This window comes from Monodon monoceros, unplaced genomic scaffold (assembly GCF_005190385.1).
Source record: "Monodon monoceros isolate NGI ecotype Baffin Bay Population unplaced genomic scaffold, NGI_Narwhal_1 Super_Scaffold_7, whole genome shotgun sequence".
Classification (NCBI taxonomy): domain Eukaryota; kingdom Metazoa; phylum Chordata; class Mammalia; order Artiodactyla; family Monodontidae; genus Monodon; species Monodon monoceros.
The window spans coordinates 99,586,522-99,599,896 of NW_021703784.1; the positions used below are offsets into that span (position 1 = coordinate 99,586,522).

Below are 13,375 nucleotides of genomic sequence, written 5' to 3' on the forward strand. Positions count from 1 at the left end.
CTGGCTGCCGCCGCCGCCCGCGCCGCCGGGCTAGGGCGATGCGGGCGCCCCCGGCGCGCGGCCCCTGCGGGCACCATGAGCCCCCTGCTCCGCCGCCTGCTGCTCGCCGCGCTCCTGCAGCTGGCCCCCGCCCAGGTACGTGCGTCCGCGACAACCCGCCCGCCCGCCGTGCCCTCTCTCAAGGTTGGCGGAAGTGGGGAGGCGCGGAGCGGCTGGGTTCTCGGGGATCCGCGGGGTCGGGCCTTGGACGGGGGCGTCTCGGGAGCCCGGCCTGGGCATCCCCCGGGAGGCGTCCCTCCCCGCCCGCCCGCCGGCCCAACTCCGGGGCCACTCCCCCGCCCCACCCCGTCCCCAGGGCGCAGCCGGGGGCGGGGCCGCCTCGGTGCCTGCAGGACGCGGTTCGGCGCTCACTGTGCCCCCTCTTGATCTGCGGCCTCGAGAACAAGCCCGGTCCCTAGGCTTGGAGGTTCGACGCTGCCGGCAGAGCGTGCCTGGGGGGTTGTAGCCAGGGCAGGTCCCAGGTCCCAGGTGGCCTGGAGAGGACAGGTAAAGCTAGAGTGGCCCCAGGAACAGAGTAGTCTGGAAATAAGCCTCCTGACTGCAAGGGCAGAGCCCTGGGGCCAGCGACAGGGCTAGCCCTTCCTGGAGTGCACCTTGGGTCCAGGTTTCTTCTCTCCTGCAGGGCCCGGTCTCCCAGCCTGATGCCCCTGGTCATCAGAAGAAAGGTAATAGTAACAATAGGAACTTTCTACTAGCCAGCACTAAGAATCTTTTCTTCCAGTCCTGATTCCAGACTCTGTGTATTCCTCATCTTGTGTAATCACACTCTTCTGTAAGATGCAAACTCTTATTCTGCCCATTTCACAGAAGAGGAGATTGAGGCAGGGGGGTTCCTGGGTTCTGGATGAACAGGACAGGGAAGAGAGATTGGGAGGGCAGAAGTAGGGGCTAGCGGAGGGTGGCTGTGACACGAGAACAAAGGAGAACAGCTTCTGGGCGCAGGGGTAGGGGAACCAGGGAGCAGCTGCAGGAAACCCAGTGGGGACTTAACCCTTACGCATCTGCCCCCAGTGGTGTCATGGATAGACGTGTATGCTCGTGCCACCTGCCAGCCGCGGGAGGTTGTGGTGCCCCTGACCATGGAGCTCATGGGCACTGTGGCCAAGCAACTGGTGCCCAGCTGCGTGACGGTGCAGCGCTGTGGCGGCTGCTGCCCTGACGACGGCCTGGAGTGTGTGCCCACTGGGCAGCACCAAGTCCGAATGCAGGTATGGGGCAGGTGGAGTGTGCCTGGCTGGATGCTGGCGTTCTGGGGACTGAGAGGGTGGCAGCCAGAGCCCTGGCTGGTGGGCAAGGTATTCTCATTTCTCCAGCCCATGGAGCGTCCCTTTCCTCTCTCTCTGACGGTCTCTCTCCCTGTTCTGAGCACAGATCCTCATGATCCGGTACCCAAGCAGTCAGCTGGGAGAGATGTCCCTGGAAGAACACAGCCAGTGTGAATGCAGGTGCCAGCCAGGCCCCACTCCTGAGTTCGCAGAGACAAGGCTTGGGGGGTGCTAGGTGTGGTGGTACACCACAGCGGGGACCGGGTTTCCAAGAGTATAGCCAGGTAGGCCTGGGATCTAGGGCAAGAGAGTAGGATGCTTGGCTTCCTGATCCTCTTTTTCCTTGTCTTTGTCTGTCTCTCTTACTTTTCAGACCAAAAAAACGAGAGAGTGCTGTGAAGCTGGACAGGTGAGCCTTGGGCTCTTGCTGAGGTGGGGTTGGAGCCCAGGCCCAGCACCCAGAATGTAATGTGTGGGTGGGGCAGGGGGTGTAAGAGTGTGTCAGGAAGTTGTGGTCCCCCGCCTTCTCCTCCCACTCGTGTCCCCCTCTCCCCTTTTCCTCTGCTCCCCAAGACTATATGCTCTTCCCCAACCCCAGCTCCCGGGAAGACTCTTACTTCTCACCCGAGACATGTTGCTTCTCCTCCTAGGGCTTCCACTCCCCATCACCGTCCCCAGCCCCGCTCTGTTCCGGGCTGGGACCCTGCCCCCGGAGCACCCTCCCCAGCTGACATCACCCATCCCACTCCAGCCCCAGGCCCCTCTGCCCACGCTGCCCCCAGCGCCGCCAGCGCCCTGACCCCCGGACCTGCCGCTGCCGCTGCCGACGCCGCAGCTTCCTCCGTTGTCAAGGGCGGGGCTTAGAGCTCAACCCAGACACCTGCAGGTGAGGAGCGGGTGTGGCGTCAAGGTGCCATCCTGGAGCAGGTCCCAGTGAGCCTGCTGGTGGGAGAAGAGCCAGGGAAGGGGAAACTTTGAGTGTGCTGAACTGTTGACCAGGCGCCTGCTGGCACTGGGGTCAGCATAAACAAGGCTCACATTCTGATGCGGAGTCAGACATGAGGGCACATGATGCCAACACGGGAGGTCAAGTCGAGACCTGTGGTGAGGGCCCCCTGACGTTGTCTTTGAGAGGTTAGAGATGTCCTGGAAGACGTGACATCGCCAGGTGTAGAAAAGAGAAAGACAGCCTTCCAGTTTGCAAGGCTCTGAGGCTTCCCAGAAACCCCTGTGGTAGAGTTTGTTCCACCTTATGTGCTCCAAGAGGCCAGGGGATGTGGTGGAACGCTGGTCCACCCTTGTCCAAGTTGCTTCTCACCACCCCTCCTTTCCACAGCGGGGCCATGGGGTGGCGTCCTGTGGACCAGGCCAGCTGGGGCTTCCCAGGAGTGTTAGGGGAGAATGAGGTTCACAGAAGGTAAGAAGTGGGTGAGTCTAGAGGAGCAAGGGCTGAGCTGTGCCAGCATGAACAGACCCCTTCTTCCTTTTTCAGGTGCCGGAAGCTGCGAAGGTGATACATTGCTTTTCAAACTCGGTGGGGCCACTTGCCTCGCAGGCCTGCCCAGAGGGCAACAAGAGGGCATCCTGGTGAGAACAGTGCAGTCCCCAAGACCTCAACCTGGGCGGAAGCTCCTCCAGGACCTGGGCCTCTCAGAGGGCTTTCCAACTGCCCTTTGTCTCTCTGAGGCTGCCGTCCAACAAAATGGACAGAGTTGGATGAAGAGACCTGGAGGCAGCACAAGGGGTCATGTACCATCTTGGGAGAGAATGGGGTCCCGGCTCAGTTTTTAACCACCTTGTGCAAGTGAGCATCTTACAACTGGCTCCTCCATCCCCTCACTAAGAAGACCCTGGTCCTCTACAAAAAAATGAGAGTTGGGCTTCAGTACAAGAACTGTGAACCCCAGTCCCGATAAAAGAGATAGAAGGAACTGTCCCTGCCTGTGTCACTGTTTGTCACTGTCCGGGCTGGCTGGTTTGGACGTGAATGTCTGCGTCACACTGCCTCCTAGACATGGAGCTTAGAGGAGATGAGGCCCAAGGCCCCACAACAGGTCACAGAGCCAGAATCGTGCATCCTTCACGTTCATGTTGTGCTAGCAGGCCCTGGGGAGTCCCTGCCCCTCTGCTCATTACAAGGGTTCCTTTCTGGAAGGAGAGGGCCAGTGAGCTTGAGGTGGGACCCAGGTCTGCTGAATGACCTTGGTTGTCACGGCCTCTCTTTCTGAGGCTCAGTCCCCACATGGGCACACGGAGGGAGCCGATGACTACTGTGGTCTGGGCCCTTGGGCTCCAAAAAGAGAGTCACGTAATAGGAAAGGACACCCATCTTCCCTGCCGGGTTACACTCTGCGTTTGCAGCTTTTTGCTCCCGGTAGCTTAACTCGAAGGTCACGCACCTGGTCTGCCCTCACCTCACTCCCACATCCCTGAAAGGGAGGCAGCACCAGAGGTCTGTGGTCGGTGGGCCCCGCTCACCCCGGCCACACGGTCTTCTCCACTCTCGCCTCCCTTGCACCTTGGACTCCCCTCCTCAGGCGCTGCTTGGGACTCCTCTGACCTTTATCTGACCCAGCCCAAGCTCAGTGGCCAGCTTTCGGCCTGTAACCTTCAGTGCCCCTGGGTCTGAGTGATGAGGGGGTGAACTGAAGGGCAACCTTGGGCACTAGTGCTTTGCCCCATCGAGACAGAACATTCATGGCAGAGGTTAAGCCAAAGCAGCTACCCTAATGGAGGCCTTCTCTGAAGTGTTAGAGGGTGGGGTAATGATCTTGTTGGGCCAAGAGTGGGGTTAAACCAGAAGAGACAATTCCTGACAGTGATTGCTACGTTCAAATCATTTTCTCAGCTATTCTGTCACCCAAAATGCCAGAGCTCAATTAGAGTGAGACAGATGAGGGTTAGGGACAGTAGCTACCACCTCCCAAGACCATTTAAGCCTGCCCAGCGTGCACACGGCTTCGTATGTGCCTTCTCGCCTAGTCCTCAATTCTGAGTGTTGTAATTATCTTCCTTTTTCAGTTGAGGAAGTAGGCTCGAAAACTCTGACTGACCTGGGGATTTGACCTCAGGTCGACTCTCTCCCTAACACTCAACTTAGGTTTATCTGCCTCCCAACTGCAGGTTCATTACTTCAATGGACAGATGTTCACTCCAGGGTGCTGTGGTGCCTGGAAATAAGTCCGGTTGGGGAACGGACCCAGCCAGACCATTACAGTCATGATTCAGGGGTCATCATGCAGCAGGTAGAGGCAGGCCTGTACACTGGGAGAGAAAAAAGGGAGAGAGCATTCGCCGTGGACCAGGGCCTGGCAGTGCACATCACTTGCAGCAATCCTCCAGGGGCCCTGCGGGGTGGATGTTACCAAGCCCGAGTTACCAGGCCAAGGAACTTGCTCAAGGTCACACAGCCTGTCAATGAGTGGCAGACCCTGGATTCAAACCCAGGGCTCACTCTGAAGCCAGGCTCTTTCCACAGCAACTGAGGATTGTGGATCCTGAAGAGGCTCAGGGGCAAACAGGAGAGGCTGGGGGCGACATAAAATGGTGTCTCAAGACCCCCGCCGCGAACCCGCGCCCACCTGACCTTAATTTCACCTCGACCGGAAGTGCCTTCGGCCCTTTCAGAAGTCACTTTCACCTAACCTTACGGACTACAGAGCCACCGGACCTGACGCATAAGTCACATGGCGGCGCGGGGGGCGGAGCTAGAGAAGGCCGCCCAGGCGGGCGTGTGGCCGCGGGTTTCGCACGGTCCAATGAGGGCGGGCGGCGTGGCCGGGTCTGGTGGCAACGATGACGCGCCTGCGCAGAGACGGCAGCAGGACTGGGGTTGACTCCGGGGGCGCGGCGAGGAGGTGAGCGGGGGCCACAGCCCGGGCTGTGGGGAGCCGGGGTGCAAGGGGGCAGGCTGGATCAGGCGGGGCAGGAGCGGGCCGGGGCTCTGAGTGTCAACAAGGGATAGGTTACGAGGGAATTGAGGGTTGGGGTCAGAGCTGTTTGGGGATGCCGCAGGGGGAGGGTTCTCACGCCTCACGGGGCGGGGCTCCGGGAGTAGGGGCGGGACGTGGAACGGAGACGGGTGGGACCTCTGAGCTTGTGCCAGTGGAAGGCGGAGCTCCAGGGCTGGGGGCGGGGCTCGGACTGGTGAGGGACGGAGGCTGGCCCTTGGAGGAGGAGCTGGAACAGGCGGAAGGAGGAGCCTCGGGTTTGGAGACCGAGGGGGAAGGAGCCCAGGCACTGGGGGCGCGGCCTCAGCCGGTGAGTGGCGCGGCTACAGTTCAGGAAAAGGGGTCTAGTCCTGTCGGGGGCGGGACTACAGGGCCGGGGGCGGAACCACGCCCTCTAAAGGGTGGGGCTAAGGAGCCCAGCGAAGGGGTAGGCCCAGGTAATGGCCCGGGGCGTCCACGCGGGGGCGGTCTCCGTGGTGGCCGTGCCTGGGGACGCGGTAGGCCGAGAACTCCCCCGGGAGAGGTGGTGTGGGTGGAGCGGGCTCGGCGGCCACCCGACACGGGGCCAGTCTGGGTGCCCCGCAGGCCCCCGAGGGCTCAGAGTTGGGGCGGCGCCTCGGGCGGAGGCACAGGACCAGCCTGGGGGGTACCCCCGGAGGACAGGGGCTCCCCGGAGCCACCCAGTGGCGATGTGTGGGTGCCTCGGGGCCGACCCCCTGCGGCAGCCGCAGAGGTGTGGGTTTGCTGGGCGGGAGGCAATTGGGTGTGGCGTGAATGGGGTCGCCCGGTTGGGGCAACTGCTGCGCAGCCAGATAGGGTTTGGACTTTGCGGAAAGGGACAGGGGGGAATTGAAGAGCAGAGCTGGGGACTGGGAGGGACGGAAGGGCAGGGGGTGAGCAAAGGGGCTGGACCCTGGCTGCTGTGGCCTCCCCTGACCCCCTCCCCCCGCTGCTGGGGTCCTCGGGCAAGCCCCCTTCTCACTGGACTGGTAAGTGTGGCCGCGGAGCCTGGGGGTGGGGGCGGTGACACGGGACAAGGGGATCCCCAGGGGCAGGCAAGGTACGGTGGGGTGGAATCCTCCTGGTACTTGCCCATATTCCATGCCCTCCCGTTCCTCTCCCCCGGTTGGTTGGTCGGGGTCTGTCCCCGCAGAAACATGAGGCTGAGCTGGGTCCTGACAGTATTGTCCATCTGCCTGAGCGCCCTGGTCACGGCCGCCGGGGCCGAGGGCAAACGGAAGCTGCAGATCGGAGTCAAGAAACGGGTAGACCACTGTCCCATCAAATCACGCAAAGGGGACGTCCTGCACATGCACTACACGGTGGGTGAGGAAGTGGAGCTTTTGGGGGTGGGTGGGCCTTCCGGGGACCAGAAAGGACTTGGGAGCCAGGTGTGTCTGCCAAAAGGTGGGAGACCTTGGGCAAGTCTCCTCATCTACTTTGCATGATCCTATCTTGCTCTTGACTGTCTACTCCCAGTTGGCACCAGCAAGCAGTGCAATGTACTGTGAGCTGCCCAAGGTTCTGTCCCTTTCTAGGACTATGGCCGCCAGTGCTGTGGGCTGCCACCTTGATGGGAAGAGCACCTGGGGGTGGGGGTGTCAGAGCAGACCCTCCTCCTCACTGGCCTTCCCATGGTCTCACAGGGTAAGCTGGAAGATGGAACAGAGTTTGACAGCAGCCTGCCCCAGAACCAGCCCTTTGTCTTCTCCCTGGGCACGGGCCAGGTCATCAAGGGCTGGGACCAGGGGCTGCTAGGGTGAGTCGAGGGGCCATGGCTGTGGTCCAGGAGGTGAACTGTGGGAGGCAAGCTCCAGGTATGGGGTGGGGGCAGGGAGCCTGGGTGCTGCCACATGCTGAACATGTATTGTCCTACAGGATGTGTGAGGGGGAAAAGCGGAAGCTGGTGATCCCATCAGAGCTAGGTAAGAGGCCCTTCCTGAATGGGGATAGGGAGTTCAGGGTTATATCTACGTAAGGGTGAAGGCTGGTTCAGCCTCTGCACTGATCTCCACTCAATCCATTCAATACATGCCACTTCCAAGTCTAGTTGTGTCCAGCAGTGAGGACAGGGCAAGACCCTTGGGACGCTTGGCTCTGGTGCCCACTCTTTGCCCTCTACAAGACCTTTAGCAGCCCCCTCCCAAATCCATTACACCTTCTCCATTTCTGGCCTTGTGCTGGGATGGGCAGAGGCTTGGTTTCAGCCTGGTTGTCTGCAGAACACCTCACTGCCTGGCCACGGCTCACTTTCTTTGTGCATCTTTGCAGGGTACGGAGAGCGGGGAGCTCCCCCAAAGATTCCAGGTAATAAACCTTCCTGCCCCCCATCTCCTGTACCCATTCCATCTCCCTGTGGCCCTGGTTCTCATTCTGATCCCACTTCTCCCCTGCAGGCGGTGCAACCTTGGTGTTCGAGGTGGAGCTGCTCAAAATCGAGCGACGTTCAGAACTGTAGCCAAACTGGGGAGGGCTGGGGGAGAGGCCCCCATCTGGGACCAGACTGTTTAAAGAAAGAAAAAAAACTTTAAAGCCCACGAAGTGAGCCTGTGTTTGTTTGTGGGCCCTGGAGACTTAGAAACCACAGCTTCAGCCTTCCCTCTCCCTCATCCTCCCCCCATCCCTCCCTCTCCTTTCCTGGCTGCAGAGCCTTGGGGTCTAGTAGGCTCAGTGGCATGGAGGTCATGATGGCCAAGCCCTGGGTGACTTGGTGGCCCTTGTCCAGAGGGGAAAAGGAGTATTCCTGCCTGCCAGCAGCAACAACGGCTCCTCCCCAACTCCCCAGGCACTTCCAGATCCTGGTCTGGGAGCCAGCACTGGGGTATGGCCATGGCTTCATGGCCCTCAGGAAGGCGTGCGGTCACCTGGGGAGAAGCTGAGCTGGCAGCAGCTGTAGAGCAGTGTGTCCCCCGTAAAAGAAGCCAGGCAAGCCTGTCAACTGCACCAAAGGCATAGCCTAGCTTTATTAAAGGGCCCGCGCCGCAGTCAATATAAAAACACAAAAAGTCCCGTCAGTTTAATAATAATAAAAAACCCCAAAAATGGAAAACTGAGGGGGCAGGGAAGAGGCCCCTGGGCCAGGGGCACGGGGAGCACTGCGCATGGCACCAGGCCTGGCCACAGGGCCCCCCGGTATTGCTGTTGCTACGAGGTTGCGGGGCGATTGTCCTGTGGGAGCCACCGTTCACCTGGGTCGAGGACCCTTACTTCTTCTGGGGTGTGCTCAGCTTCTGCATGCCCCGGATCTTGTCCAGCAGGCCAGAGATGAAGGCCTGGGGGGAGGGAGGACATTAGGGAGACCAGAACCCAAGATGACAGGACCCCAGGCTCCTCACCCCACCCTCCGGGGAAACCACCTCCTTACCTCAGTGGGTTTGTAACAGTCAACCAGCAGCTCCTAGTGGGGCACGGGGGGAAAGTATAACTATGAGTCTCAAGAACACGAGCCTAAAGTTCACCTATACCCTCTTCCAAGGCACTGGGGCCACCCTGAGGCACAGGAGATGCCACAGCTACTGAACAGCTAGGCAAGTGCCACTGGCCCTATTTGATGGAGCCAGAAGCTGAGCCCAGGAAGGTCACAGAGCTGGCTGACTCAGGCCAAAGAAGGCCTGGCTCCAGAGGCTTGCCTACCCACGGAGCAGTGCCTCCAGGCACCCCTCTATTCCCTGCTCCCCTGACCTGGCCCTGCTGCCCCCCAACCCCTCTCACCTTGACCCTGGCAGCTCGGGTATCATCACTCTCCATGTCCAGGAGTTCATCCACGTCAATCTCCAGCTCCGGGATCTCCTCTTCCTGGGGTGGGGGTGGGGGAGGAGGGAGAAACAAGGGCCTGAGTTGGGAGAGAGGGTGTGAGACGGTCTCTCTGGCTGAGGCCCCTGCCCTACTGCAGATGAGCCAGCCCTCTTGCCCAGCAGACAGCGGCAGCTGCTCCGAGGAGAAAACAGATCAGGCCTGTGCCAAGGCAAACTGCCCAATGGGGGGGAACTTCCTGTCCCTGCCAGTTGGGCACCCTGGGTGCCAGACAGCTAGGGCTGGGGATCCTGGGCTAGGAACCCTGCAGATGTGTCTCCCCAACTTCCGGGCCCCGCATCTCAACCAGAGCACAGGTGGGGCCAGCTGTCCCAACTCATCACAGCCCCTTCCCCTCCCCCAAACACCTGTCACAGCTTCCCAGGAGTGAGGAGGAAGTGAAGGGTGAGGGGTCAGTGGGAAGGACCCAGGCCTGGTAAAGGGGAAACAAAGAGCCCATGCTTTGCTGAGGGAGGGGGTGCCTGCCACCACCACCACCCCCGCCCCAGGAAGCATGTCTCCGGTCTGGAGTCAGCTGCATCCCAGGGCTGCGCTAGGGTAGGCAGCACAGGGCAAGCTCACTCCTCCACCCTGCCCCCCGGGGACTGAGTCACCATTTGATCAAGGAAGGAGTCATAGGGTGGAGAACTAGAACCCAGAGAGTGGGCTAGCCTGCCCCCCCATGACAAGATGGAGCCCCAGGTTAGCCCATTAGAATAGGCAAGACCCGTATCACCACCACCCAGGGTAGCTAGCGCCTTTTAACTAGTCTAGGCTAGCAGGCAATAGGTAGATCTCCTTTCCCCGCCAGCCCAGACAAGCCCCGAGTCTCCTGTCCAAGGCAGCAAATAAGAAAGGAGTGACTTAGGTCAGACAAGAAAGAGCATACATTGGGGGCGGGGAGTACGGAGAGCTGGGGAGCGCGCGGAAGCGGAGCGCCCATTGACTCCGGGTGACAGGCGGGCTCAAGGTGGGGTTCCCAGGCGGCCCGAATCGGGACTGATTTTAGGGTGTCGGCGCAGGGTGGGGGACACACCTGGCAGTCGTAGAGGCGAGTGAGCTGCTCCAGGATCCACTCCTCCAGGTTGAGGCGCTTCCGTAGTTCCTTGCGGTCGTACTTGACCGTGACCTTCCCTTGGCGCCTCACCGGGCCCTCGTCGTCTGCGCCGCCCGGGCCCTCGCCTGCAGCCCCAGGGGGGCTCTGAAAGTAGACGCGGGGCCCTGGGCCGCCACTCCCCGGTCCAGGGGCCGGAGCCGCCAACGCCGCGCCCCCTGCGGGGCCGCTGTCCGCCATGGCGGCCGCCGGGGCCACGTGCGCGCGTCGGGCCCCTCCCTGCGCCGCCGCCTCCGGGACGCCCGCCGGCTGGCTCCCGGCCGCTGGCTCGGGTTAGCTCGTGAGCTCGGCTCCGCACGGCTCCGCTGCGAGGGCGGCGGCGGGGGCGCCCGGGGGCAGCTGCAGCATGCGGAGCCCCCGGGCCTGGCCTGGCCTGGCCGCGCCCCGCCCCCTCCCCGCCGATCCGCACGCCCTTTGTCCCCCGCGGCCGCCGCCCGAGCCGCCGCAGCCGAAGCCGCTTTCTCTGTCTCGATCGCTTCCCCCGCCCCCCGACCACACCCCCTTAAAGGGACAGTCCTGCAGCAGGCCCCTCACCCCTACCCCGCCCTCGGGCAGGGGCTAGGAGAGGGTCTAGTCCTTAGAGGTTTGGACCTAGCTGTCCGCTATCCCTTTTAAGCTTCCTGCCCCAAGCCCAGGCGTTCTAAGCGTCCGGTAGCCGGATTTGCGCTCCTGCGGGGAACCTAGTGTTCTGTCCTAACTGAAGCAAAAACAGGGGCCGTCTGAGAATGGAGGGGAGTGGGCACTGTATACAGGACAGAGGTCCGAGGAAGAGACGTGGGAGCCCCCGACTTCTGGGTCCTCAGGCCCTTGGCCAGCGGGTAAAGAGCAGGCTTCTTCGCGCGGACGGACACGTGGGCCGGACGCCCGGGGGTGGAGGAGTGGAGAAGGCGGGCAGGCGCTGCCCAGGTCACCGAACGGCCTACTCGTCGGGGTTCCGCGCCCCCCATGATGGAGGCCTAGGTGGGGGGTGAGCTGAGCGATCCGGGCGGCCTGAAGGGCCAGACCCCAGGCAGCCACCGCCCACCCGCCAAGATGGCGGCGGGGACGGAATTATGGGAAATGTAGTTCCCAGGGTCCGGCCCCCATGGCCGCCCCTCCCCTGGAGCGGAACCGGGTCCGGGAAGCGCAGAACTTGTTTGGAGCGCCCTTGTAGGGCTGGTCTCCACAGGGCGCAGTTCTCTGCACCCCTAAACCTCTGTGTGTACAAACTGAGGCGTAAAGAGCTGGGAAGTGGGGGAGCCGGTACTCACGATAATAAAGATAATAATGACAGCTGACCCTAATGAGAGTTCCTACGGTCGGTTCCACATAGTCGGTTCCAGCGTGAGGGCACCTCACTCGCTCTCCGGTAGATCCTCGCCCTGTGGCCGCCTCTGTCCTTCAGAGCTCACAGGCGCCTAATCTGGCCCACCTCTCTTAAGCAGACCGTGCGTCTCATTCCCGCACCTGCTTTGATTTTCCATATTTTTAAATAGTGTCTCTCATTGACTTGTTCATTGTGTGTCTCCCATTTCTCAACTATGAGCTCCATGAGGCAGAGACCTGTCTGGCCCTTGTTTACTGCTGATGCCCATGGCTGAGTGGGCCTGCTGGGCTTCAAACCCACATGGGTCGCGCAAATTACCTGACTCTTGTTGAACTCTCAGCACCCAGGTCAGACTCATAGTAGGTGTTCGATAACTACTGGTTGAACAAATGACCGAATGAAAGAATTAATGGCTTCTTCTGCGCATCCATTTCCTCTGAAGGCTGTGGCAAAGATTAAATAGGAAAGTGCATGGAAGATTCAAGGACTGAACCACAGGGGTTAAGTCACACAGCCAGATAGAGATGGAGCTCAGCTTGTGTACCCAGGTCCCCTGACACAAAATCACTACTCATACCACCGCACAAGGCTGTGCAGCTCTGTTTGGGATGTTTCCACAGACAGCAGGCTCACCCTCTGCAGTCCCAAGCACAGTCTCAGGGTCTGAGAGGCAGTTAAGTCCCAGCCCCTCACAGACACCCTCTCTCTGGATGCCAGAGAAGTCCTCTGCAGTAGATGGAGTTCAGAGAGAGGTTGACACTGGCCCAGGGTCACACAACTGGTGCTGCAGACAAACTCAAACCTAGGACTGTAGGCTTACCTTGTAGCTGCAGAGAATAGACAATGAGAAGGCGCTGGCTGAGAATGGTGTGTGTGGTGATGGTGGTGGTGGGATTCAGGCCAGGTGGGAGGCCTGGGTAGGGGGCAGGTTAATGTGGCTTGGTGACGGGCTGATACCTCCTCCCTCTCCAGCCCCCCTTCTGGCCTTAGCCTCCCTTTGGCCAGCCTGGGGGGCCAGGGAAGGGCTGACCCTGCTCTTGCGGATTAGGCAAGACCCACTCTTTCAAAGAGAGCCCCATCCCCAGCCTGGCCTCTGGCTCTGAGCTTGGCCTGTTGGGAGAAGCAACTTACCCGCATCCAAATTCCCCACCACACCCCACCTCACCCCACTGGGGCGGGTCTGTTCTTTCTGAACTGGAGCATTGATTCAGGCCTTGGGGAGCTCACAGTTACAAGAGAGGATATACCATAGCTTTTTGTGGGAGTGAAACCTACTGGCGGTGAAGACCAGCCCCAGCTCTGCACCCCCCAGATGCTGTGACCCTGAGCAATGATCTTCCTCCCCTCAAGGCTGGTGTGAAGGCCTCCGGTCATGTCCAAATTTCAGGGGTCCCCTGAGGATTCTCTAGGCTGAACAGGGAAGAGCCAGGGATGCTTTTCCTGACTCTCCCTCTCTCCACCTCCTGTGCCACCCCCAGGGCACTCCCAGATTCCTGGGGCTGACCCCCCTGTCCATCCAGTCCCTTCCCATGGCCGCCTACCCTGTGAACAGTTAGTGCAGATGGCCATGATGGCCTGCAGCTGCCTTGGAGGCTGGGGTGCCCAGCACAGAACCTTGGAGTGGAAGAACTGGGTTCAAATCCTGCCTCTGCCCTAGGCTTCGAGGCCCTGGGCAAGTCACTTACCTGCCCTGAGCCTCTTCAGAGGGGCGGATTCTGCTGACTTCTGGTGGTTTAGGGCTGAGGTCAGTGCTCCAAGACCATATCCCAGCCCTTGCTCTCCTGTCTGAACCTGTCATCGCTGCTGCTCTTCATCCTTCCAGCCTCAGGCTGTGGCCTCCCCAGCCCCACCCCTCTTGGGATCCTGGCCCCCCTCCACCAGAGGGCAG

General features: G+C 60.9%; 3 protein-coding genes across 10 annotated transcripts; 2 read left to right on the plus strand and 1 right to left on the minus strand.

The window, feature by feature from the left end:
* The first annotated feature begins 6 nt into the window (after positions 1 to 6).
* On the plus strand, positions 7 to 3,261 carry VEGFB (vascular endothelial growth factor B). Of its 4 annotated transcripts, none has more exons than XR_003791560.1 (8): positions 13 to 135; positions 683 to 725; positions 1,072 to 1,268; positions 1,432 to 1,505; positions 1,699 to 1,734; positions 1,976 to 2,211; positions 2,662 to 2,742; positions 2,818 to 3,261. XR_003791560.1 is itself a non-coding variant. In XM_029209453.1 (8 exons), the coding sequence occupies exons 1-8, from the start codon at positions 76 to 78 to the stop codon at positions 2,837 to 2,839; spliced, it is 648 nt and encodes a 215-aa protein (XP_029065286.1). In that variant the 5' UTR covers positions 13 to 75; the 3' UTR covers positions 2,840 to 3,261. The 4 variants fall into 4 exon arrangements, 3 of the variants coding, with proteins under 3 accessions (XP_029065287.1, XP_029065288.1, XP_029065286.1); XM_029209453.1 differs by having other exon boundaries at positions 2,077 to 2,211; XM_029209454.1 differs by lacking the exon at positions 2,662 to 2,742 and having other exon boundaries at positions 7 to 135.
* A 1,790-nt stretch (positions 3,262 to 5,051) lies between these two features.
* FKBP2 (FKBP prolyl isomerase 2) lies at positions 5,052 to 7,812 on the plus strand. Of its 5 annotated transcripts, none has more exons than XM_029206846.1 (6): positions 5,052 to 5,182; positions 6,429 to 6,597; positions 6,922 to 7,034; positions 7,154 to 7,200; positions 7,547 to 7,582; positions 7,672 to 7,792. In XM_029206846.1, the coding sequence occupies exons 1-6, from the start codon at positions 5,121 to 5,123 to the stop codon at positions 7,731 to 7,733; spliced, it is 489 nt and encodes a 162-aa protein (XP_029062679.1). In that variant the 5' UTR covers positions 5,052 to 5,120; the 3' UTR covers positions 7,734 to 7,792. The 5 variants fall into 5 exon arrangements, with proteins under 5 accessions (XP_029062679.1, XP_029062681.1, XP_029062682.1 ...); XM_029206848.1 differs by lacking the exon at positions 5,052 to 5,182 and adding an exon at positions 5,456 to 5,585; XM_029206849.1 differs by lacking the exon at positions 5,052 to 5,182 and adding an exon at positions 5,524 to 5,712 and having other exon boundaries at positions 7,672 to 7,812.
* Positions 7,813 to 8,213: 401 nt separating this feature from the next.
* PPP1R14B (protein phosphatase 1 regulatory inhibitor subunit 14B) lies at positions 8,214 to 10,529 on the minus strand. Its single transcript, XM_029208371.1, is given in 6 exon segments — positions 8,214 to 8,547; positions 8,640 to 8,672; positions 8,987 to 9,070; positions 10,104 to 10,385; positions 10,387 to 10,493; positions 10,496 to 10,529. Coding segments are annotated over 6 exon segments (609 nt in total). The 3' UTR covers positions 8,214 to 8,478.
* Positions 10,530 to 13,375: the final 2,846 nt, after the last annotated feature.